This window comes from Bombyx mandarina, chromosome 12, assembly GCF_030267445.1.
Source record: "Bombyx mandarina strain Sakado chromosome 12, ASM3026744v2".
NCBI classification, from domain to species: Eukaryota; Metazoa; Arthropoda; class Insecta; order Lepidoptera; family Bombycidae; genus Bombyx; species Bombyx mandarina.
The window spans coordinates 10,583,895-10,611,617 of NC_143219.1; the positions used below are offsets into that span (position 1 = coordinate 10,583,895).

At 35.8% G+C, this 27,723-nt stretch overlaps 1 protein-coding gene across 1 annotated transcript; it reads right to left on the reverse strand.

Annotated features, from left to right (window-relative positions):
• Window positions 1–1,733: 1,733 nt before the first annotated feature.
• Window positions 1,734–27,278, reverse strand: LOC114244749 (uncharacterized). The gene is given in 8 exon segments (XM_089731701.1): window positions 1,734–2,336; window positions 2,338–2,366; window positions 4,133–4,302; window positions 5,826–6,011; window positions 6,291–6,502; window positions 12,274–12,404; window positions 13,913–14,240; window positions 26,303–27,278. Coding segments are annotated over 8 exon segments (1,962 nt in total). The 5' UTR covers window positions 27,176–27,278; the 3' UTR covers window positions 1,734–2,303.
• Between the last annotated feature and the right edge of the window lie 445 nt (window positions 27,279–27,723).

Consider the following 27,723-nt stretch of genomic DNA (forward strand, 5'->3'; position numbering starts at 1 on the left):
GACTTGAACTCATGTCTCAAGATGGGTGGCGGAATTCACCGTGTAGTGTTTATGGTGTCCGCATTTCGAAGTCTTTGTCGTAATCGAGGAGTTCAACGGGGATTGTGACCGGTGCCGGAAGAGTCTAAAAGTGACTCGAGAGCGGATGGGGGGATATGACATATTTTCCCCCTACCTATATGCTGGTAGCCTAAAGGGCTATTCCAGCTATGTGTGGACGGGTAGGCGAGCTCACGGGCTCAAGTTGAGAGAATTTGCCAACATTAGTCCTAGCAAGTTTTTTACTGATGGTAGACCGTCTTGTGAGTCCGCACGGGTAGGTACCACCACCCTGCCTGTTTCTGCCGTGAAGCAGTAATGCGTTTCAGTTTGAGGGATCGGGCAGCCGTTGTAATGTAATAACAGTGACCTTAAAACTTATGTCTCAAGGTAGGTGGCGGCATTTACGTTGTAGAAGTCTATGGGTTCCGGTAACCAAAGCAATAAAAAAAAGGGCAGTGCTTCACAGAATCACCGTGACGACCCGCTGAGAAGATCGGACGAGAAACTTAGCGTGTTGAATCCGTCAAGACATATTTGGGCGACAGCGGTTTTGATTTGTCCCGTCGCCGGGTTGGATAATTATGTAAGCCACGATAAGAGGGTTATCAGTTCGGCCGCTTTATAAAAGTAGCGTTCTTTAAGATAATTACGTATCGGTTATAATAATAATAATGTTTTTATTGCAAGTAACCATGACTCATATAAATTGTTAATAAGACTTACACCTATGTTAGTAGTTATATTTACATCACAATGAATTACTGTCGTAACCTCCCATGGGAGATGGCACCACAGCGACCCATGTATACACAGTCCAGCCTTCTTGCGATCATGCTCAGGATACTGTTGGAGCTGGCTCTCACTCTGCTTACCAGAGATGCACACCTCTTATAGATTAGGCCGTCGTGAAAATCAACATTCCTCATTACTGTACTTGCAAAGGTCATGATGGAACGTATGCAAGTTTTATAGAGTGTCACCTTGTTATGAAAGGACAATTTAATTCGCTTGCAAATCATTAGGTAGAGTCGACCAAGTAGGCACGGGGTTCGGTCGCGGACAGTCCTAATATGGGGACGAAATGTCATCCCTTTGTCGAGGTGATACCTACGTTGTCGAAGTAGACACGATATGGACTGGGCAAAGATTTTGACGTGGATGGAGTTATCGGCGAAGAGGGCTTGCTGGGTCGCCGGCGAACGGATATGTTGTTAATTTATAAGTTGAAAAGTAGCGGGGAGAGAGTGGAGCCTTGTGGAACTCCGGCCGAGATTTGCCGCGGGAAAGAGCGGATTCCCTTCACTCGATACCGAAACGAACGGTTCAACAAGAAGTCTGTTATGATGAGCACGAGACAGTCTGGCAGCCTTTGTTGTACAGGTTGTAAATTAAACCGTCGTGCTAGACTTTGTTGAATGCCTTTGCGATATCGAAGAAGGGGTCTCCCGTGGGGCCGGGTCTAGGTCTGTTTAGTCTTACTAAGATCTGCTCCATAAGGCGGTGCACTTTGTTGGATGCACGAGTGTTTGGCGCGGAACTCAAACTGTTCGTTTATGTGGATGCCTTTTGAGGTGATAAAGTCCTATATGTGTTTACGAATCAGACGTTCCTGTGATTTGCCTATCGCTGGGAATAGGTAAACCGGACGGTGATCGTCTTGGGAGAGTGTAAAAAACGCAGTATCCAAAAACTTTGTGTTAACATATATATTTTATTTCATAGGTAGTTTTTAAGTTTGAATGTTTGAATTTTTTTATCATTAATTGTAATTAACAAATTTAGCTGTTAAAAATTTACATTGGTAATTACTCGCTACGTCGAACTTTATGAATTTTTTTGGTAATTACATACAATTTATTATGAAACATTAACGTATTTTGATAAAATGTTTACATAAATTTTAAAATTAACAATTATCAAACAATAAACTTAACGCTAGTTATTTACTAAAAGTTGGTCGTATTTTTTATAAAAAATTTTTTATTTAGATTTAGTCAATCCCTCTTAATATCTAAAAATGCTGGAAAAAGCTAATTACAAATCAACAAATATACGAAATGACAAAATTTAAAATAATCCTCCTTTTCATATCTCTAACTTTGCTGTTGAATCTATCAAATAAGTAATGTTATAATACTTTCAAAACTATTGTACTTTAATTGGTTACTTTGGATTATCAAGTTTGGTTTACAATGATGGTTCAAGTAAGTAGTTTTAGTCAAAATGTTGTTTTGAATTAGTTTCGGGTTCTTCCGATTCGCCTAAAGTGCCATCACCGCTCCTCTTAGCTCGATTTTCAATCATCGACGATGTGGCCGCTTTAACTGTAATATTATTATTATTATTTTTAAAACACTTAGATAACCTTTAACAATTCGGATTATTACTTATTTGAATTAGATAAGTATTATTTTAACTATCGTAACCAGAGGTATAAATAATAAGATATATCTATGATCCATCATGTTAATACATAGTACCATCGCACCATCTGTCACTGGAGCAGAGTTCATTCCTACTACGTGCAACAACTGTTTCCATCTATTGTGAACTTCAGATCATTTTTACACCCAACATTCACCTTTGGAATGAACTTCCGTCCTTCAGGTTCTCTGAGCGCTATCACCTTTATCAATCGATATTAGAAAGGATTCCTTAGCTGTAGGTAGTGGCTCATCTATGGTACTTGTAACCACTTACCATCTAGTGGGCCATATCGTTGCATGACGGTTATTAGTAATCAAATAAAAACCAAATTAGCAGAACAGGCCTTTCGAAAAAAGTGATAAAAACGTTATTTCAATAGTGCAGGTGTTAATCTATTTCGGTATCGATGAATCGATTCACTGTTGATAAGATTAGGATTGTTTTTTATAGTATTAATGATTTAACAGCAGTAATAGAGTGCAGGTGTTCACTTAAGTCAAATGATTTATACGAGGAAAATACGTGTAAATGAACAAACGTTTTAAGCGAACTTATCTATGTAATATATTTTCAGTTGCCAATTATCGTACAAGGGATTGCTTTGCTTTATGGCGGGGTTTTCACAATTTTTGTTTTATGTTTTTGTGTATGGCAACACTAAATGGGTAGTGAGCTAGTTTACTTACTTATGAAACAAAACAATTATGAAAAAAGGATTTCTTTGATGTTTCATTGTCAAAAGGTTATATTATATACACTATAGTTTTGTCATGCGATCAGTCTTTTTAACTATAGGAGACGAGATGTTAGGTTTAGTAGATGTTGAACTACTCCCAGCTGAGAAAGGACTTTCATTTTAATGGTCTATTTTTTTCTAACTACCCTCGTCAAATGTTACATCGCTCTTTGCACGGCGGATAAGCGTCTTCTTATCTTCAAGACAGGTTTGAATTTATATTTTACACGCTTCTGATTCCGTCTCTATTGAAACTAGTGAAATGTTTGTTGAGATATTGCTTCCGGTTTGATGATCCACCTCCTCTAATCGAACGCTCATTTCTGAGCTTTTCTTGTGATTTGTAGCCATTTATGTCGGTCAGTGGCACAGTGAAGTGTGTCCCTGAGTATCCTGTCCAAGTGATTGGACATTTAATCACTCCATCTTTTCGGTTTGATGATAATGCATTATATTTGGCATGGCAGGAATCGCTATCCAGCATTAGCTCTAGATAAATAAGCGGTCGACAGCACATGCACGAAAAATTATCAAAAATTTTGATTATGATAGCTAGTTTTTAGTTAAGTCATGACCTTATTACTGCACTAATCAGATCCGGTCATCACTAGGGAACTCCGCAACGGCTAGCAGCGCAGATATGTAAATTTGTACATATTATTGTATGCATTCATTTATGAAAATCCATTTTTAGTCTCAAAATTATTGTATTGAAAAATATATTATTTAACTATGACATTAATTAATACTTGGCATAACATTAATTTTAACATTGCGCGTGAACCAGACGTACTAATCCTAGCAGCGGGCATCGCGTATTCTTTAATATGTATATCTATCCTTTGAATTGGAACAAATCAATAATTATTCACGTTTGTCTGTAGTAGGTCATGTTGTCAAAAGCGAAAACAATTTAAATAGACTCACGATCATAAGCCCATCCGATTTTAGCGAAGAAATCAATGAAGTTCGTTGAAACGTTTATTCTTCCAAGTTCTGAGGTTCTGTAGTCCCACGGAAACACGTGATGGTAGTTGTGCCAGCCCTCTCCGAGTGCTGCAAGGCTCACTACACTGTTTTCTGCTGGTTTTATAAACCTAGTAAACAAAAAAAGATTTTATGAAAATATTTACAAACTTAAATACTATTAATAAGCGGCAGTACCATATAACTAGTGAAAAGTATATTATTAATATTCATTTTTTGAGAACAAAAGGTCGAATGATCCCATACGCTCTGAAAACAGTATAGTCTAGTCTAGATAGTCTAGCCGCTGCTACTAACATACCTTTAACTTAGGTATCCGTTGTAGTAGTCAGTATTATTAATCGCTTACCGTTTGATGTTTCAAAAAATCTACTGCGCCAAAAATAAAAAAAATCGTTTCTTTAGCGCTTCCAAATTATTAGACCGATTGGATTTTCCCGTGTCACAAAATCGATTAAGAGAACCGATGAAAGGGCAGCCACGGAGGTACCACCACCCCGCCTATTTCTGCCGTGAAGCAGTAATGCGTTTCGGCTTGGAGGGTGGAGCGGCCGTTGTAACTATACTGAGACTTTAGAACTTATATCTCAAGGTGGGTGGCGCATTTGCGTTATAAATGTCTATGGGCTCCAGTAACCACTTAACACCAGGTGGGCTGTGAGCTCGTCCACCCACCTAAGCAATAAAAAAACTCATAACTGGAGGTTGGTTATGGTATTGTGGTTTTTATATCTTTTTTATTGTTTAGTTGGGTGGATGCGCTCACGGCCCACCTGGTGTTAAGCGGTTACCGGAGCCCATAGCCATCTACAACGTAAATGCCCCCACCCACCTTGAGACATGAGTTCTAAGGTCTCACTTTTAACACTACAACAGCTGCCCCGCCCTTCAAACCGAAACGCATTACTGCTTCACGGTATTAATATGCAGGGTGGTGTTACCTACCCGTGCAGACCCACAAGACGTCCTACCACTAGTCTATGGGCTGCGGTCCCAGTTTTACGTCAGCTTGGCCGTGAGCTCGTTCGTCGATTTACGCAATAAATAAATAATTGGTTAGGGTCTCTGACAGGTGACACGGGGCCTCTGTAAAACTTCCGGTTGGAGTCTGTTCTCTTATTAAAAATGTTTGTTTGGCATTCGGGATATTGGTTAACTTGTTTTGTTTGTGTGCAAATTTTTCGGTTTTCATTTTTGTTATACCATACGTAAATGGTCAAGTGCGTATTTTCTTAGTAAATTTGCAATCACTTCAAATCAAGTGCCACGCACGTTTATCGACCGCTGTTGGCTATTAAGATCGCGTATTTTCTGATTAATAGACGGACATATTACTGTATTTCTTACTGGTGGTAGGACCTTTTGTGAGTCCGCGCGGGTAGGTACCACCACCCTACCTATTTCTGCCGTGAAGCAGTAATGCGTATCGGTTTGAAGGATGGGGCAGCCGTTGTAACTATTCTTGAGACCTTAGAACTTATATCTTAAGGTGGGTGGCGCATTTACGTTGTAGATGTCTGTGGGCTCCAGTTACGACTTAAAACCAGGTGGACTGTGGGTTCGTCTACCCATCTAAGCAATAAAAAAAAGGAAAATAAAATCCTCGGACTTGAATTTATTTTGTTGTCTTTACCTGTCATACGGTTTGTTTCCCCATAGATGCGCAAAGCTGTTCACGGAGAAGGCGATATTCAAAGTGGTCGTGAATCGAAGAACAAAACTAATAACGAAACTCGTCACCAGGCTTTCATTCCAAAAGTGCCATGGTATCCAGACTGGGATCAGGATATTCAGCAGCAGAAAAAGTGGAATGAAGATTCTGAAATAGTTCAACAGTGAATTGATTAAAACCCTGCCTGTTTCGGTCGTGAAGCAGTAATGTAATAGTCTTTACAATATTACACTTGATTTTGTTTTCAAAGCAGAATATTGAAGTGCATGTGTGCGATTTTATAACCACTCGTATTTGGATATTAATTAGCTAATAGACAATAACGTTATATGTAACTATTGAAAGTACGGAGTAACTGCTTTACTGTGGTATCAATATAGTTCTAGTAAAATAAGTTATTAAATAAATTCATGTTTGTGAACTCACTTCTGCTGTATCCTAACAACGGGATCCTCTATTAGATCTAATGAACACTTCCTGAGAGCTACCCTGCGATCTTCAACTGCAGGATGTGGTGTCAAGACGAGCCAGCCCACGTGGGCAAACCAGAAACCTCGCCGGACATCGTGGGGGTCTGCCACCGTCTCCGAATATTTATGATGAACACGATGGTCCAAAGCCCACGTGTAAATATCACGCTGTGGGCAAGTTCAGGAGATGTAGTTCGTGGAAATTTAATGAAGTTATGTTAAATTTAATAAAATATAAGTCTAAAATGCATTGCAGAAAACATTTAGTTTTAAATTTCCTTAGGCCAAGTACCCTAGGATCGGCATGGTGACCTTAATTAACGACACATTGGGTAGGTTTTAATTAGATTAACTATCATCTTCACATTTTTTAAAGAGCTCTTATCTCATAATCTATAAATTTAAGTGAAGCAAATATTTGAAGAAAGCCGGTATGTGATCCCAGTCTATTACAGTCTATAACAGTGTCAGTATATGAGGAGATTTTTTTGTTGTCATCACCACCATCAAAGTTCCAAAAAAAATATAGCACGAAAGGTTGTCTCTTTGCACGATTGATATCGCCTATGTGAAAAACTCTTAGTCGAAATCATGTTTTCTGATAAGCCCTGAATTTTAACCTCTACTCTTAAGCTTCTGAAGTCTTCAATAATTATAAATTATTGGTATGTTTTTTTGATACTTGTTATGTTAGATGAGTTACGGGTAATTTTATTGACGAGTTGAATGTGAGTGGGTCAATAGCTTCAATTGACATTGTTGGCGACGTGACGTCGTCAACTGAACAAGGCAAATAAACTAGTTAACAATAATTTTTAATGTACACTAAATTTATAACACAAATATTATCTTTAGTATTAATTAGCCTGCAAAAGTTTTGCACACTTGGTTATATTTCAGACTTTTAGATATATTTTAAATATGTGGTCTGAAAGAAACCACAAGTAATTGTTGGTTACAGTTGTCGTATAATAAGGTAAACTGAGATCTGCTTCTCGGTGTGAAATTTTATAGCATCAACCCCTATATCCCCTCCCATATATCACCTATCATAATAATATATAGTCCCTATATAATCCCTTTTCCGCGCACTTTATAGGAATGTAGCAATTTTCGGTTCGTTTCTGACACTAATTTGTTAATATGAAACTCTAATTCAAAAACAAATGGCACTATCATAGTTATTTTGCTGTCAGGTCCGCTAACCTATTAAATATTTGACCAGAAAACAGCAGATGTTGTACTTCTCTCAATGTATTCAGGTCATGGGTTACTTTTTTAACTTTCGTTGTTGCTACGCTCATTAAGCCTTTTTACCTCTTTCTAGTCATATTTTATTATATATTTATATATGTTTTTCCTGTTTTGCATGTTTGTACTTATTAAGAGGTAAATAAAGTTTTATTTATTCAATTTATTTAATATTGTAGGTACCGGGACAGCAGTTTTATTCTTAGTAGTCAAATTTAAAATAGAAAACCATCATTCCTTTTGGGCAAAACAAATTCGCATCGTATAAGATTACGTAGAAAACATTGCTTGCTGTAAGCGATAAGCCGCCCTTTTTATTTTTTATAGGTTCAACATTGAACGCCGTCTTTGCAATTTTAATTAATATGTTTTAATGGATTAAAATAGTAGAACTAGATCAAAGCATATTTAAATCCATTACATAAAAAGAGTACGGTGATCAAAAAACGTTAAGTTCGTTTGAACGAATGTGTTGCCCAAATTGAATTATCAATAAAAGCTGGTAGTAACCATTATATAAATTTAATAAAGATATATTTGTTACTAGCGACCCGCCCACGCTTCGCTTCGAATACATTAAATTTTATTATTAATAGCTGCGTCCCGTGATTTTACCCGCGGTTATTGTCCTAACGCGGGTGACGCCGCGGGGCAAAGCTAGTCTAAAAATAACTAGCCTAAGTTACTCCTTATATCATCAGCTACCTATCAATAAAATCTCGTCAAAATCGGTCGAGCCGTTATTTTTAATGTTATTTTGGTATAGTAAAAAGCGGTTATTTCCATATTACAAACAGACACTCCAATTTTATTTATATGTATAGATAAACCAGGAATATTTGTGATACCGTATATATTAATATAGTATTATTTTTATATTTTTCCATCTACCCGAAGTCTTTTTTGAACAGTTATTTAATTTCACAAAAATAGTTTGGTTGGTAATTTTTTTCGACCGTAACTGTTATATATATGTACAGGCCAAAAAAGTTTGGTTAGATTATGTGTCTGTCACCGATTTATCAGGACACTACACCGTTTAGTGGGTGCGATTCTTATAGTCGATCCAGTCGCCATTAACTTATTTAGCTATGTTCATAAATTAATCAGATGTAAAAGTCTCGCGTCGACTGTTTAGTTGAGGAAGTGTTTCAGTACATTGAGCGGCCAATCCATCGTTCGACTAATTAATCAAAAAGCGATCAATGTGGTTGTTGTTGTTTTTTTGTCTCATGACTTTTTCGTTGCTATCCACAACTCTATACATTCCTTTTGGAATTTTTTAAAATATCTATTCGATGGGAATAGTGAGACTTTTTCTTCTTCAAAAAACACAAACGAGTTAAGTACCTACTTATTTTATTTTTTTATTTGTATTTTTTACTTCTGTTTGTGGTCAGATTTTCTTCTTTCATACTTTATTTAGTATCTACTGTCGAGTGTGCAGACGAATCAGTTTCTTTTCAAAAATACCAAAGTAAAGAGAAAATGTAAAACATAAACGAATCTCGAGGATCAATAATTATGGCGAATCTTCGGTAACTATGCGGACAATAGTACGGATAAATAGTTGTTACCTGTTCGCGCATGCTCGAGCTATCCCTTGGCTACCAGCGAATAGGTAGGAAGAAATGTTGTTTCATTGAATATATATGCGCCAGCCCTTCTTTTGCTACCACTCTCTCTATCTTCTGTTTTGAAGTCTAAAGGACGGGACTGCCATGCCACTGAGATTTCACTTTTAAAGTTAAACTGTGGCGGTAGCCATCATACAACGCAAGATATTTGACAGATGCCTGAATCTCGGTTACGACATTTTCAAGATAAGCTCGCACATACTTTTATACAAGTTCCGAACAACAGCACTAGGACCGTCCGTCTACCGAGCAAATATCGCCCGCTCGGTGGAAGATCTTCCCTTTGTCGTTTAAGCCCCACAAACCTGGGCTCTTCATGGATACAGGTTGTGGTAGCTGTGGATTCCTGTAACTGATTATTGTTTTGGGATTTCTGGGTCTGCCGTGCCGTACCAGGTTGGTTAAGATTGATCACATTAAATGATGCGACTTGCGATGGCACATTCGGATTTATATAAAAAGCATTAAGCCGTAGCGTAACTTTCAAATTTTGTAATAATTGAAAAAAAAGGTAAGTCCCGTTTTTCAAATTTTTTTTTTATTTGCAACTGTCTTTTTAATTCGTTATTAGCAGAACAACAGAGTAAAGTTTCATTGTGTAATATTAATGAGTAGGTTTTCCTACAAAATAGGATAGGAAACATTTGATGATAACGTATGCACATAATATAATGAAAATAATTTTCAATGTTCAGACGATAAAGTTTGTGTACAAGCTACATGTGTAGTTCACAACACCGAGGCAATATGCAATCTCTTCTAGGAACGAAACAACGGGCTATATATGCACATGGGTATATTGCAACTAAAGCGAAGTCAGCTAAAGTTTCTTGATTCTAGTAGGTGAACATATCGGATGACGCGTATTATACTCGTATATGTGAGGTTTCGCATCCCTAGCATTTTATTTTGTTTTGTGATGTAGGGCTTCTGGCATTGCTAACGTTCGTTGGCGGTAATCAACTATCGATAAAAAAAACATATAATACGGCTATCTCTCGACTACTCGAGTAGGAAGGTGTCGTTCTTCCTCAGTAAACTTTGACAGTGATTCCAGAAGTAGCGCGAAGTAGTCGTGCTCTTCAAAAGGGGTCGCCCTTTCGACACCACTGCTTGTATCTCATCCTGAATTAGGCGCGGTAGCTACGTTCCCGCCATAAAATATTTGGGCAGCCCATACCGTGGGCCTTTGAAGCCGAATACCTAGGTGTCACCCTCGATCTCTGTAGAATCGGCCGATATAGTCGCTCTGGATGACATTCCGTCCTCATATAAAAACAGTCCGCGACCGAGTCGCGCGGGGTAGAGGCGACCAAGTAGGAACACTTGGTCGCCTCTACCCCATGATTTGCAGACGAAGTAAATTGTCTCTTCGTAACAAGGTGACACTGTACAAAACTTGCATACATTCCGTCATGACCTATGCAAGTCTAGTGATCGTTCACGCGGCCCGCAACCGCTTAAACTCTCTCCAGGTCATTTAATGCCATTTCTACAGGATAGTCGTCGCAGTACCTTCGTATATGAGGTGTGATGATTTTCACAAGGACCAATATCTAGAATCGATACGAAGTATATCAAGGAAGCGTCAGTACGCTACTTTGATAAAACAGCACGACTCGATAAGTCTTTCATCGTGGCCGCCGCTAGTTACATATCCTGGCGACGGGACAACATAAAGACCCCGTCACCCAAAACACGTCTTGTCGGATGCCCGCTCTTGGTATTTTTAGGCTCTTGAAGCACCAGTCCCAGTCGTTATACTACCAACTTACCCAACCTACCCAACTTCCTCTATTCCTAATTATAATTTTAAGCAGTCTTCTTTTTCTCCACCTTATCCCACTAGGTGGGGTCGACATAGCTAATAATAATATAATTGTAAGCAGTGATGTGAAGGCGTGTTCTGAATTCTGGTTGATACCACCGTGCTGCCTATTTCCGCCACAAGGCAATAACGCTTCGCGATATCGTCATTCGTTTAAGGCAGGAGCATTCAAACACGATCTTTTTTATTGATTGCATAAGATAGATGGATGATTACTCATGGCCTGGTGTTAAATGGTCACCGGAGCGCATAGATCTCACAAAACAATTTCCACTGTTCATTTCGAGACGTGGTGTTGTAATTCTCTATAGTAATAGATACATAGGGCTGTCCTACCGATGAAATCGGCTTAAAACCGGTTGAATAGTCGCACCCAGTCGCGTTGATATAAATGACGTCCTTCTTTCTAACAGTTAAATAAAAATTGGAAACAAATGAGTGGCGCCGATCGCGTAGTTTACAATTCATTGGAATTACAAGCTAATTACAACTATCCTATCCAATGAATATCATCTTGCCTACTTCTGACGGGAAGCAGATAGTATGTGTTTAGTGTCGAAATGTCTAAATCCTGATTATCATTATTGTACCGCTTGCATCATTTGCCTTATTGATGTGTATTAATCTAACAGAAATTGTGACATTAACTAGGGCGCCACATACTATTACACCACATCATGTCATTATGGACCTACACCGGACTTGACTGGAGCAGTAAAAATCGAACACTTGCCCAACGAAACCGGACCAACTTGAAGACCAGTTCGCTGTGGATCATATTATTACTTCTAATCTTAAAACTATTTGGGATGAGTTATTGAATAATGTCCTATTATGTGGAAATTTCATTGGTCAAAGGTTTACATTCGTTTCATGAAACCGGGCTTTGGAGCTGAATGTAAACTGGAAACTTACTACCAATTATGCTCGAACTTAATAATTATTAATTGTAATAATGGGTACTACTTAATCCCATGCAATACATATGCAATGCACACTGCTAACTGTCATCAAGCCAATTTGAATGATAGTTCAGTTCTTATACAACTTAATGCAATCATCGACTTTAAGTATCATATCATGGGTGACGGCATTCTAATGGAAATCTACGGGCCAACATTAAAATATGTGGGGTAATTTGTGTCCTCTTTTTACAGTCTTCGCCTGTCTTGTAAAATTTGTCTTTTTTTAATATGTTATATCACACAAAATAGACTACGTACCTGCCCTGTGATGGTAAAGAGAAAAGCCAACAGTATTCGTAAAGGCGTTCGCGCCTTATAAGCTCTATGTGACCACAGTCTATGTACACCCGCGGTTATTCCAAAACCCGACGTGTAAATGGTGGCTAAAGCTGAAATAAATAAAGACGTTTTAATGAGTTCGTTTACTTAATAATACTTCACTTAGATTTATAATACTTAGTGTGTAATTAAGTTATTTATACCACTGAAAAAGTTAAATTGTTTAAGGTAAAGGCGATGAACCTTGTTCCGATTTAGGTAGCGCTGTGGAAAAATTAAGACGATGATATAATCTCCACTAGTTCCTCACCGGGGAAGAGATGGTATTTTTTTTATTGTCCTTGTAGGCAGACAAGCATACGGCCCAGCTGATGGTGAGTGGTTGCCGTCGCTCATGGACTTCAGCAATGCCAGGGGCAGAGCCAAGATGCTGCCTACCAAACGAAGAGCAAGCGAAGGGTGACTAAAGACCGATCTACGTTGTGTGATTGCACGTGAATTTTACCGGTTGGCGGAAGGCTATGTATTTATTAAAAGAATGTCCCTGTCTTCTGGATCTCATCCAGGGCTTATTCGCATCACTCGATTACAGTCATAAATGAAACATATTTAAATGCTGTATTGTTTTTCCAATCTTGTCACACCTACCGGCTGATGATGTCACAGCTTGCATCGTTTTAATGTCTATTTGGTTGTGCTTATATCCAGCATTAAAGTTGCATTTTAATAACGCGTATTTGATAACTTACGTTTCGTAAATTCTATTTTGCAACAATACAACGTAAATTAAAATACCTACGCGATGTATATATACACGAAACAACAGTCCTATTTACGATAAGCCTCGCATCCGATATGTTCGAAGTGAAATAGCCTATTGTGAGGTGAAGTTATCGTCACCAGGAATGTGTAAACAAAGCAAATACGTACATTTTATAAAATATAAGTGAAGCACGCGCATGTAAGCTCTTTTCACTGGTGCTAAGTATGTAGGCTTGGAAATACTAGGTGTGCCCCGATAACACACGTGTTAATATTGTAAGTTAATAATGAAACACTTGTATAATAGAGATACCACAGTATTCGTGCATATGTTAGTAATAAATAGCTAGCTAAATAGTTCTATGCAAATTGTATCTGTCAATGAAAAGCTTGTCGTTCTAGTATGAAAATGTAACTTTTACATAAATTTATGTTTCCCATTACACATTTTCAATTTAAATACAAGTATCCGCATTAAGTTATCTGCTATGAATGTAGGAATGAATGTTTAGGAGATTAAGTTTATAGACAAACAAATAGAATGGGGAAAAATTGTATTTTGGGTTGAAGTAACCAAATTACATAGTTTATTTCGGTTTTATTCTGGACGGATAACTATATAATTTTTTCAAGTGCTTTAGTAGTTTTTTTTATGAACAAGTTTACGTAACACGCGTAAGCCGCTGTAAATCATTACAACGAAAATATACTTCATCTCTTTGTATTCCAAAATATGTCATAATACCTGTATATTATTACGCAAGACGGGTGGGTAATCATTACCAACGTTGTCGTAAAATAAAATATTTCAAAACTCAAAAGGAGTATATAAGTTAATATGTATTATGTTTCTTACCGAACAACGTAGTCAGAAGTTTGACTTCATTAGTTACTATGAGGAAAATTCCGTAAATTGAAACTAAGTGTAGCGACACTTGAACTACAAGGTCCGGCCACCTGATCCGTGGCGTGAACTCCATTGCTTCATATTTGCTGATGTCAAAGTCTGTTTCGTTACTGGTTTTCTCGTTTAATATATGTTGTTTGACTGTGTTGTTATTTTTGGAGTGCTCCACATTATTTTCGTCTTTACATTCATCAGACGTGAGTCTTAATTCCAATTCAGGTTCCATTCCTTCTGTGCAAACTTCAATGTTCTGTTGCGCCGGAGCCATGGTGATGCACTGAAACAATATTCGAATTTTATTACCATGGATTTAATCAAGTAATACAAAGCTAGAGGAAATAAAACTGTTTGCGTGAATTGAATTCAGTGATATCAGCAATATATTGTGCCAGACCGTGAGTAGATTAATGAGGTTCTAAATGTAAAATTTTAGTGTTTATTCATGTTTTATGTGTATTATTTTACCTGTGCCTACCGTTAAAGTTAACTGTAATTTGTGCATTAAGAGAAACTGGTTATTAATAATGTTTGATTGTAATTATCAACATTACTAGTTTCACCCCTCTACGATCAACCCTTATTGGAGTTTACTCCTTTAGAATCGATTTACATATATAGGCCCGGGGTATGAAAATTATGGGGACCAAAATCGTACTAGCATGTCACACGAAATGCGTTATGCGCATTTCGTGTGACATGCTAGTACATGCGCCGGCAGTCCGCCACAAAGCCTCGTACTGATCGCGCGTTTCTCTCATTATTGTATTTTCATATATTTGTTAGTCGTTTGTTTTGTGTCTCGTTAATTTGTTAATAATCTGTAGTGTATCGTGTTGTCGTAATATAGAACTATTTCTCGTATTGTTTCGTTTAATTTTTTATATCCAGTAAACTCCAGTCGTGCGTCGGAGCGGACACACACACTTTTTTTTTTTTTACTCATATCTTATATATAAAATTCTCGTGTCACAATGTTAGTTACCATACTCCTCTGAAACAGTTTGGCCGATTTTTATGAAATTTTATATGCATGTTCAATAGGTCTGAGAATAGGCTACTATCTATTTTTTTCAGACCCTTAATTGATAAGCGTTTTCCACCCCTAACATAATTTTTTTTTTTTTTTTTTGGACATATTTTTTTTGTTATAATGAGGCATTATGTGATTGAATGAGGTTTTTTTTTCTTCACTAGAAATTCCCTAGAAATCTTATATATGGCAAAACAACGTTTGCCGGGTCAGCTAGTAATATATAAAAATGAATTACTGTTCGTTAGTCTCGCTGAAACTCGATAATGGCTGGCTCGACTTATGAAGTCGTCGTGGCCTAACGGATAAGACGTCCGGTGCATTCGTGTTGAAGTGATGCACCGGTGTTCAAATCCCGCAGGCGGGTACCAATTTTTCTAATGAAATACGTACTCAACAAATGTTCATGATTGATTTCCACGGTGAAGGAATAACATCGTGTAATAAAAATGAAACCCGCAAAATTATAATTTGCGTAATTACTGGTGGTAGGACCTCTTGTGAGTCCGCACGGGTAGGTACCACCACCCTGCCTATTTCTGCCGTGAAGCAGTAATGCGTTTCGGTTTGAAGGGTGGGGCAGCCGTTGTAACTATAATTGAGACCTTAGAACTTATATCTCAAGGTGGGTGGCGCATTTACGTTGTAGATGTCTATGGGTTCCAGTAACCACTTAACACCGGGTGGGCTGTGAGCTCGTCCATCCATAAAAGCAATAAGCAATAAAAAAAAAATAAAAAAAAAACCGATTTGGCTAATTTTGGTCTTGAATTGTAAATTATTTGTGGAAGTCCAGAGAAGGTTTAAAAGGTAGATAAATATGAAAATGCTCGGAATTAAATATTAATAACATTTTTGTTTTTCCTTTGATGTGTCCCCCCGTCGCCGCGTCGGACGGAATCGTTTTGTTTGGTCCCCCATCGGGCGGATTCCTTTTGTTTGTTTTAAGTTCATTTTATACAAAAGTTTAGGTCTTTTATTTATCGATTGAGGCACTACGAAGTCTGCCGGGTCAGCTAGTTCACAATAATATTAAATAGTGGCTCTCTCGTTCGTTGTACACATTTCAAACCACAACGGCTCACAACGCATGAGCGATTTCGCGGCCGAATGTTCCGGATTGAGGTACATGCTACTCCGGAATCAGAATCCGTCCCACCACTATAATTGTTACACAAATTGATAATAATTTTTTTTTAACTTATTCTGATTATTGTTTTAATTATATCACGATTGATAAATGTTTCAACGTTATTTAAAAATGTGTTATTTCTGTAATAAAATTGAATTTGTAAATTAAAATTTAGTATTTATTTATTAGTTGAAGATTATTTTGGGTTTGTCAATCTAACATTGTTAATTGAAACAATGTTTTTACCCGAACGATTTTCGATCGTATACACTCACGCAGACACCACCGAATGAACGAATATGTTTTCTACGCTTGCTTTGCTAATATTGCTCGTTTGTCGCTTATTCGTTACTATTTTAATGCTCTCTGGTAGTTTTGTTCTTGAATCGTTATCAGGAAGGATAGTCTTTTAAAAAACCAAACATGCTTGGTAAGAAACTTAAATTATGATTGCGATTTTGTCTAGATTTCGATGAAGATCCGACATTTTATTTTACTGATATTGTTCCTTTCAAAGCCAATGTTTTAAGTACTAGTTTACAGATTATAATTATCAACATTGTATAATTGTCAATTATCAGTTGCATTCTTTTATGTGGATTTTTTATTGCTTAGATGGATGAACGAGGTCACAGCCCTCCCGGTGTTAAGTGGTTACAGGAGCACATAGACATCGATCTCAACGTGAATGTTTTCACCCATTAAGAAACATGAGGTTTAAGTTTCAACTGTCTCACTCTTCCAACCAGATCGCATGACTGATTCAGAAAGAGGCAGAACGATGGTACCTGCGCGTGCGGGCTAGCAATACGCTCTACCATAACTAACGATTTAAGTGCGATCAATCTTTAAACCACAAAAAATATTTTTATTATAAAACGAATTTCCTTGTGATAAGCCTAACCCACAATCATATGAATCATTGCAACAAAAAAGATAAAAAAAATATGTAGTGTAACATACCAGTTTTTGAGCACTCTTATTTCAATCTCATAATAATTTCTATAATATTATATATATATATAAATGATCCTTACAGCGACATTATGGAGATGATATTTGAATGAGTTTTGCGTTTGGAAACATTGGAACATAGGAAAAATTGTAGATCCCTGTGTATCTTACTCCTTTGAATAGTGTTAGATATTTCTTTCGTCAGACTGTCATCTGTCAGGATGTCGACATGGAATATCGAATGGATGATGACAGAAAGGGGCCTTTTATTTGGTCAGGAGGAAATCGATACTGGGCGGGGTATCAGAGTCGAACTGACTAAAACCTCCTGTCGCTCAACAACCAACGTCCAAACCTCGCATGAGACAGAACTCATGACAAGGCAAAGGGGGGATAGTGAAGCGTTTAGTGCGGAGCACATCTCTCCCATGGCATGACTGGCGGTCGTCGGCGTCACGACCACCAGCCCTCTCGGTCGGCAGACTGTCCGAAGCCCGCCTAGATGGCGCCGGTTAGAGTGGGTAGAAAGGGGCCTTCGAGAACTTAATATGTAGATACATATAATCTACTTATTGTATGAGAGGCACAGATTTGTGTGCGTTGTTCGAAGTGTGATTATTTGAATCTACGATCAATGCTCCAAAAGTCCGATAAACTTCGATTAACAATGTAAGAAGCTCTGGTGTGAATAATCGTGCTTAATTAAGAAATAAAACTTCATAAATCACAAGATTAAAATAAAGTGAGATTTGCTTGCTTGACTATTATTTAACGGAGAAAATTTGACAATGAGTAATGACGGTATGCGAAGAGATATTCAATATTCAATTATTAGCTCGAAGACGAAGGGAAATTCTAATGATTAATTAGGAAGGAAGATATTCTCCAATCGATTTTGACTGATTCGGTGGTGTAGTAGTTAGCGAGTTAGTAGTAGTAGTTAGTTAGTTAGTGGTAGTAGTCAGTTAGTAGTAGTAGCGGCCCTGACTGTTGCACTGAGATTCTAGAGTTCGATCCCCACTGGTGGTAGGACGTCTTGTGAGTCCGCTCGGGTAGGTACCATCATCTTGCCTATTTCTGCCGTGAAGCAGTATTATTTATTTATTTATACTTTATGCACAAAACAAAACTTGTACACAGGCGGACTTAATGCCATGGGCATTCTCTTCCAGTCGACCATAGGGTGGTGCAGAGATAATGCATGGTAGGTGCATTGACAAAAGAATAACAAACAACAACAAAACAAAACAAAAAAAAACAAACTCAAAACAAAAATCTTCCTTAAAATAACATCTCAGTATTATAGAATACACATTATTGTGTTTCGGTTTGAAGGGTGGGGCAGCCGTTTTATGTGGATGTCTATGGGCTCCGGAAATCACTTAACACCAGGTGGGCCGTGAGCTCGTCCACCCATCTATACAATAAAAAAAACATTCTTATGATGAACAGGATTGTTGTTTTTTTTTTTTATTGCCCTTGTAGACAGACGAGCATACGGCCCACCTGATCGTGAGTGGTTACCGTCGCCCATGGATTTCAGCAATGCCAGGGGCAGAGCCAAGCCGATGCCTACCGCTTAATATTTTCCACAAGCCTCGTTTGAAGAAGGACATGTCATAGCGCTCGGGAAACACCGTGGAGGGGAGCTCATTCCATAGCCGGATGGTACGTGGCAAAAAAGACCTCTGGAAACGCACTGTGGATGACCGCAGTGACTCCAGATAGTATGGATGAACTCTACTCCGTTTCATGTTTGTCTGGGTGTTTATTATCTATAAATGTATATATTTAAACATATATAAGTATATATGTCAGTCTCTGGTACCCACAATACAGGGAATTCTAATTTGAGGCCGGATGACCGTGCGTGATTTCTTCCCAGTTATTTGACTTATTTAGTTATTGAAATCGGCCTTAACGTTTATTTCTTCGGCTTTTAGTCAGAAAAAATATTTTCTATTATTTCTTTCAGTTATAAAAGAATAAATATACTTAAATTTGATAGTAAAAACTTCACATGGTTTTATAGTAATCTGCGACCAAGGGTTTTATTCAATTTTGAATTTTAAATCTATGACTAAGGTGTTCTATATTAAGCGCAAGCTTCATTGTACTTAATTAATATTACTACATGGTTGTTTTATCAAAATGTATACACGAAAACGCATGATAAAATTATCTCGGTCGTTTTCATAATCATAACACAGTTAGCGGTCAAGGTTTGGTATTCGGTTTATTTTATCAACTCATTATAATTTTAAGTGAATTGAAGTGTACTAATTAATGACTAGCAACCGCGTTTCGCTGTGCTAAATTTTAGAGATGCTATAATTTTTTTTTTTTAACAATTCGCACACTACCTGTTGCTCGTTATTGATATTATTAATGATACTAAAGGAACTCGTTGCCGAAGTATCGAATATAAATAAATACTAGATTACAATCGAGCCTCGCTCGTTTTTTTTTTTTGATAACGCCATCTTGTTGTGACTTTAAAGCGGTTAGTTTCCTCAATTAAGAAAAATAGTATTATTATTCGCCAATAGAGGTCGGGAAGAGTTGATTATTGAAAACACGCATAAAACAACATTTTCTGAAAATAAATCGTAGCTAGATCGATTTATCGCCCCCGAAATCCCCTGTATACTAAATTTTATGAAAATCGTTGGAGCCGTTTTCGAGATTCAGATTATATACATATATATTAATATACAAGAATTGCTCGTTTAAAGGTATAAGATACAAAGCTTCAAAGCATTAATAACGCGACGCACAAACAAATAGAACACGAACGTACAAACTAAACTATAACACAAATAAGTATTTTATAACTAAAATAATTTTAAATTATGAGGTTTAAAAGCGGGGAGCTGGCTACTAAGAATGCTACTTGCTTGTGGCTTAAATTAAACTTATTCATTTCGTTTCCATGAAATTTCTTTGATACATTTGCCTGGTTTTTTCAATAATATTGTTACTACCCGACATTGTGAGACTTCTTTACAACTTGATGGTAGAGGAGACGTTTCATTTGAACTATTATCTAAAAATTACTGTACTTGTTAAAAAAGAAACAAATTTCGATGTAACCTTTTTTCTTTTAGTGTTCGCCTGTTTTCATTGACACAAGAGATAATAGATTTTCAATATTATTACTATATTCTATTCAAAATGGCGTTGTTTCGCAAGGGACGGTGTAGGGTTTCCTTTATCTCTAAAATCGTGATTTTAGAACATCCTCCTTGCGTCGTATTCCTCATTGCTGAGGGTCGTGACCACCCTTTTGTATCACCTTCGCACGCACGATTTTTCTCCATCCATTCTTGTCTCTGGCGGTGTGGAGGGCGTTGTGAAACGTGGAATCAAGAGCGGTGCGGATCTGGTCGGTTTTAGAACGTATGTCTCCTACATATACTGTACGCTGGTTATATACCTTTTGTCGTCATGCTCAAGACAAACACTCACAAAGAAAAAAATGGTATCATAATAATAGATATATATATGTATTACAAAAACTGTTCAAACAATATTAAATAGTAGTATTTTTAGGCTTGCGCGCATTGTAGACATAATTGGACATCATTCACGAGATATGACAAAATGCGGTTCTCAAAAGCTAAAGAATTAATATCACTTATAGCCCTACACCATTGAAATAGCACTCTAACCTTAATAGAGAAGATGGTTGACCGTTGTCTAACACAATACATATTCTTAGTGATTCTAAAAAAGTCTTACTTTTAATTTAGGGGTTAATTTTCTAATCTTCACAAATTATAATTTCGTGGAAAAATGAATCTTATATTATATAATTAGACATTATAATGAGACGAGAATTTGTCATATTTAATATTTCGTGAACGTAATTACGATCGTGTTTAAATTCAACTGTTTGTCAATGTAGAGAAATTCATTAGAAAGTTTTTGTTTACATAATATGTACATTCGGGAGTGCAGTATAAGCAAACCGTTTGTTGGGTGTGCTGCAAAAATCTTTCGATAGTAGCAATAACAAAATTGTAAACAAATAATTATTAGATGAAGACTAAACCCGCTCCGTGAAACGATCTGTTGTGTTTATTTCACAGTTTCTTTGATGTATTTTCAAGGTTTTCATGTTTGACGAGCAAAACTAACTATTCGATGAAGCGAAACATCTGTTTTAAACAACACCAGTGACAATGAATTCAATTATACAAACGAATATATTATGTAAGTATTCGTTCTACTAAAGTTTTTATAACATTTTAGAAGTGTATCACGTGAGCCAATGTCGTTATGTCGAATTACTGTTAAATTTGCAAATAAGACGGGTAACTAATACTAATTAGGGAAACATTTCAATCAGAAAGGTTGTAAACAAGTGAATAAGATGCATACGTATTTATAGGTACATATTATGTACGTTATTTACCCGGATTGATGTACTTAAAATGTAACTATACTGAGACCTTAGAACTTATATATCTTGATATCCCATCTTGATGGGTGGTGCATTTACGTTATAGATGTCCATGGGCTCCAGTAACCACTTAACACCAGGTGGGTTGTGAACTCGTCCACCCATATAAGCAAAAAAAAAGTGAATTCTTATTATATGCTTGTTTTAAAACTAAATCATTCCAACTTTTCCTTATCGTAACGTGATAAAACTGTACGCATAATACTATTTTTTTTTGAAGTATAATCAGACGCCATGTTGTTCTTTTTTATTTTAATCAAAATTATAGTAATTTTTATTAAAACTAGTTTTATACATTTTACTTCACAAAGCATAACTCACTAATGCCTTTTTTTTTTAAACTCTAAAGAAGCCACACAGACAAGAGAGAGAGGAATTAGTGTATAGAAAACAGAATATTAATATATTATTTGCTATAAACAAATATATACATACGTATGTATATATGTATCTACGTATAATATGTACATACTTTTGGCCACATAAAAAACATATTCCTTAAGGTCCTTGGAGGACTCCAAGGAGCTGTTTGAGCTGATCCTATCGTTTCCGTTTTACAATAGCACTAGAGCAGAGGACATTTCTACTTCTTTGGTCCGCTGGGTTATTTTGTCGAAGATATTTAAAGAGTTCTACTATTCCTTACTGGCGATAGGAAGTCTTGTGAACTCGCATCGGTAGGTACCATCATTCTGCCTATTGCTGCCGTTAAGTAGCAATGCGTTTCGATTTCGAGGTTGGGGCAGTCGTTGTACTCTAAAAACAGAGACTTAGAACTCATGTCTTAAGATGGGTGGCGGCATTTACATTGTTAATGTCTATGGGCTGCGATAACCACTTAATCGTTTAGCCCCAGATGTGCCGTGAGCTCGACCATGTAAGTAGCCACTAAAAGACTAAAAACTATGATAGTCTTGACAGTTTCCATGTCTAAACTGTATATCGATTATGATAAAGTTTGGCATTCACCGTACCCAATAAAATCTTAGGCATCCTAATCTGAAGTAAATGGAAAACGATATGTCTACGTTTACATAACTAAAACTACTTGTGTGGTGGTTCAAATTCACGTTTTTTTTTATCATTTTATTATTACCGACGTTTCGGATACTCCGTATCCGGGGTCACGCTCCATCGGTTAATAAAAACCAAAATAATAAACGCGAGATATAAACCGTAAAAGTAGTTCGAATTATGTCTACGTCAAAAACCGATGAAGAATATTCGTTTAATGTTTGATTTCGGAACGTCAAAAGTGTCAACGAGCGACGTCCGCTATGACACTTTTTCCCTTTCAATTCCAGCCGCCAAGGGCGACGCATCGATTTCCTATTTCTGTTATATTCCGTCTTATTTGTCACATAAGGACTGATAAATATCTCAAAAGCAATAAATACAGTCAACTGTCATTTACCACTGTTGAGGTTGTTTTTAAATAAAGGAGACCAGTAGTGCTCTAGACAAATGTATTTACGAAAAAGGGAGGAAGGGAGCCATGACAGACACATTTATAGAAAAAACCATAGACTACTATAAATCTGCATTATAAAATTACATGCAACCATAGATTACAACACGCCTCCTTAAATTTATAATGCTGATTCCTCACGTCTACAATATTGTTAAAGACAAAGATTAGTACCTATATTGTGTGTACTAAAATAATTTTAACCCTGCTCTATTTTTCAAGAAAGTAGTCTTATCTAAACTTTTAGTTAATATGTCAGCAAAATTATATTTCGTATCAATTTTAACAATATCAATTATACCCTTTTCATAGTTTTCATTTATATAATGATACTGAACTTCAATGTGCTTTGAATTCTTAGTAAAATTGCCGTACTTAGCAATCAAAATTGCACCTGAGTTATCTTCATACAACTTTATTGGTTTATCAAATTCTATATTGAATGATTCACATAACAAGTTTCTAATGAAAAGTATTTCTGTGACTGCTTCTGACATAGCAGTATATTCTGCGAAAGTGGAACACTTAGTAACTGAGCTTTGCTTATGTGTTTTCCAAAAAATCAAGTTTCCAAATAATCTAATTACAAAACCTGTAGTAGATTTTCTATCTACATTATCCCCTGCAAAGTCTGAGTCTACCATACAATCTAATATTTCAGAGTTTATCACATTATCATAGTATGTTAACTTTAAATCCTTAGTCTTATATAGATATTTTAAAATTCTCATTGCGTATTTGTAATGTGTTCTGTCATAGCAACCTTGGTATCGACTTAAGTAATTAACACTGTATGCTATATCTGGCCTAGTGCCTGTACTAATATACAATAATTCACCAATTATATTTCTATACTTTATACTATAATCTACTTCTTTAGCCTGTTCTAGTTTTAAGTTTGTTTCCATTGGAGTATCATATAACTTAGTGTTCTCCAGATTATATTTTACAGCCAAAGATTCAATATATTTTGTTTGACTTAAGGTCATTCTATTTCTATCATTATTATAGTCAATATCTATGCCAATGTAACTTTTGATTTTTCCTAAGTCTTTCATTGCAAACTTTTCCATTAAACTAATTTTCAACTGCTTTACTTTATCTATATCTTTACAACAAATTAAAAGATCATCAACAAATATTAGTATATATATTGGATCTTTGTTTGTACTATTTACATATAGACAGTAATCATAGCTACTTCTAACAAAATTCAACTTTTCAAAAAAATTGTTGAAACATTCATACCATACTCTAGGGCTTTCTCTAAGGCCATAGAGTGCCTTATGCAATTTGTAAACTTTATTATCTCCAGTTTCATAACCTTTTGGTTGATTTATATATACTTCTGACTTTACACGACCATTTAAAAATGCTGTTTCAAAATCCATTTGTTCTATAAATAAATTATTTTTACAGCTATATGATAATAAAATTTTCAATGTTTGCATTTTTCCTACAGGTGAATAAACATTTTCAAGGTAATCCTTTTGTTGGAATCCTCGGACGACTAATCTAGCTTTATAAATATTATTACTTTTTCTTTTAAAGACCCATTTGACATCTATAACCTTTTTATCTTTTGGCCGTTCAACAATTTGCCATGTATTGTTTTTATTTAAGCTATTTATTTCAGAGTCCATCGCTAACTGCCATTGCTTATAATCGTGCAAGCTCATGGCCTCCTCAATTGTGTTTGGTACATTTGCATCAATGTAATTTACATAAATAAAATGTGATACTGGATTACCATATCTTAAAATTGGATTTATCTTTCTTTTTGACTTTCTTTCTATTACAAGCTTATCCTTATTGTTACTTAAATTTTCATCATCGACAGGAACTTCCAGAGTTTTATTAGAACTTGTTTCAATTGCATCATTTACATTTTCATCAATATCACTTTCAATTATTTTATTTTCAATGTCTGTTTGCTTTTCATTATAATTTTTTTCTAAACAAATTAATTGAGTATTTTCTTCGACTACCTGAACATGTCTAGCATTAACTATTCTATTATTTAATAAAACTCTATAACCATTCTCAGTGTAACCTACCAACACTCCTAGTTGGGCTTTATCGTCCCATTTACTTTTCCTTAAAACTTCTGGAACCCTTACATAGACTCTACTTCCATAAATCTTTAAATGTTCTACATTTGGTTTAATACCAAAAAATATTTCATAAGGAGTTTTATTCTCTACTGTATTAGCAATTGTTCGATTTTTTAAATATGCTGCTGTTTTTATAACTTCAGGCCAATATCTTCTGTGAATTTTAGCTTCTCTCATTAAGCATCTACTTATGTCCATAGCAGACCTGTTATACCTTTCTGCTACCCCATTTAATTCATGAACATAAGGTGGACATGGTAATAGCTCTATCCCCTTATGTGTGATGAAATCATAGATATCTCGATTTAAATATTCTTTGCCATTATCGCACTGTAATTTCTTAACTCTTTTATTAAATTTATTTTCTACTAAATTAACAAATTCTATAAAACAACTTGCAGTTTCTGCTTTACTTTTAATACAAAAAATTCTTGTACATTTACTATAGTCATCAATAAAAGTCAAAAAATATTTTTCTCCACCATATCCAGTTGTGCTATGTGGACCATTTAGATCAGTATGAATCAGTTCTAAAATTTCATTAGTTTTGGTTCTATTATTTTTAAAAGGTACATTAGTCATTTTGCTTTCAATACAATTTGAACATTTCATTTCTGTGCTTTCAATCTTGTCCGGCAAACCTTCTACTAATTTGTTATTTATTAATTTGTTTAAATACTGAAAATTTACATGACCAAGTGCCCTATGCCATTTCTCTTTATTAGTTAATTTTAATGAATTTACATACATTTTATCACTGTCAATTTTTGAAATAAAACTTTTTATGTAGTACAAGTTGTCTATTTTATTAGCAATAACTAGTAATTCTTTAGATTGGTTATATATTTTTGCATTTTCATTTCTTGCTACTATAGTGCAATTTTTGGTTATTTTTGAAAAACTTAACAAATTTTGCTTAATATCTTTGACAAAATATACATTTTTAAGATCAATGTGTTTTTCATTATAATCATTTTTAAAATAGATTTTAATAGTACCTACTTTAGTTGCTTTTAACATTTTACCATCTGGCAATTTCACATCAATGGGAATATTTAAATCTACATAATTATAAAAACATGTATCATTCTTTATAATATGATCGGTACACCCACTATCTAACAACCAATTAATTTCATTAATATTATCATAATCCCCTTCGGTACACCCCATTACCTGATTTACTTGCGGATTAGACACCTGGGCTGTCCATGACTCTTTTGAAGAGCTGTCCCGCTGAGTGCTCGACGACTCACCTCTGGTATGATTTTGAGCTCTGGCTCTGCCACGACCTTGATAGAATCCACCTCTGTAATAACCTCTTTGTAGACCTTGCTGTCGTTGACTGGTTGAATATCTTCCTTGGTAGTTTTTCTGATACCAACAATCTTTCTTGAGATGACCTGTCTTTCCACATATAAAACATTGAGCTTTAGTTTTCGTTGAGAATGTACTCATATTACTCTTCTTATCTGTGTCACTTGTCATATTTTTTTCTTTTATTTTAGATTTTACATAATCCACTGTTCTTTGTTCTTCTGGAATTACATCAATAAAATCTCCAATGTAACTGTAGCTTGGAGGTAAGGCTCTGAGCAAATATCTCATCTTCTCGGGTTCATTTATAATCCCACCAGCCGCTTTGAAATCATTCGTTGTTTTTTCGAAATCAACAAAAAAATCTTCTACGGTACTGTAATTGTTTAATTTAACCTCTTCAAGTTTTCCTCTACATATTATTTGCATAGCAGTAGACTGTGTTAAATACATTTTGTCCAACTTTTTCAACATATCGTAAGCCGTTGTACATTCACTAATATATTCTAATTGTCTATCAGAAACTGTGCTCATTATTATAGTTCTTGCTTTTAAATCCATTTTCTTCCATTCGGCCTCTTGACTTTTATACTTAGCAGACATAATGCAAATGGCGGGCTCGTTACAATCTTTGTATTCTAGTAAAGTTACTAACCTTAATTTCCAGCTTGAATAATTTGCACCATCAAAAATGGGCATCATTATGTCTTCTATCTTTGCTTGTTTAGCCATTTTCTTGATAATAATGTCGAACGAGTTAAATTAGACGAGACGCCAACTATTTTGCACGTGGTCTTTTTAACGTTCTTATTAAACAATTTTCAATTGAACCACGAACTTCTTTAATTCAATCACGAGTTTTTTTTTTTTTTTAACTTTTATAACCTTTTTTTTTTAAACAACCACGAGTTCTTTTTTAACAACCACGCTCTGCTACCATGTTGAGGTTGTTTTTAAATAAAGGAGACCAGTAGTGCTCTAGACAAATGTATTTACGAAAAAGGGAGGAAGGGAGCCATGACAGACACATTTATAGAAAAAACCATAGACTACTATAAATCTGCATTATAAAATTACATGCAACCATAGATTACAACAACCACAACGTAACATATGGTCCTTCTCCCGTAAAACAATCGGATCGACGACCTGCGAAGAATACAATTTGAAAACCGACACTTAGCCGCCATCTTAAAATCGTCGGCGCTTCATCGGCTGGATAAAATTTATCTATTCAAAAAAGATCGCTGAAGATATCGTCAACAAGCAATAAATACAGT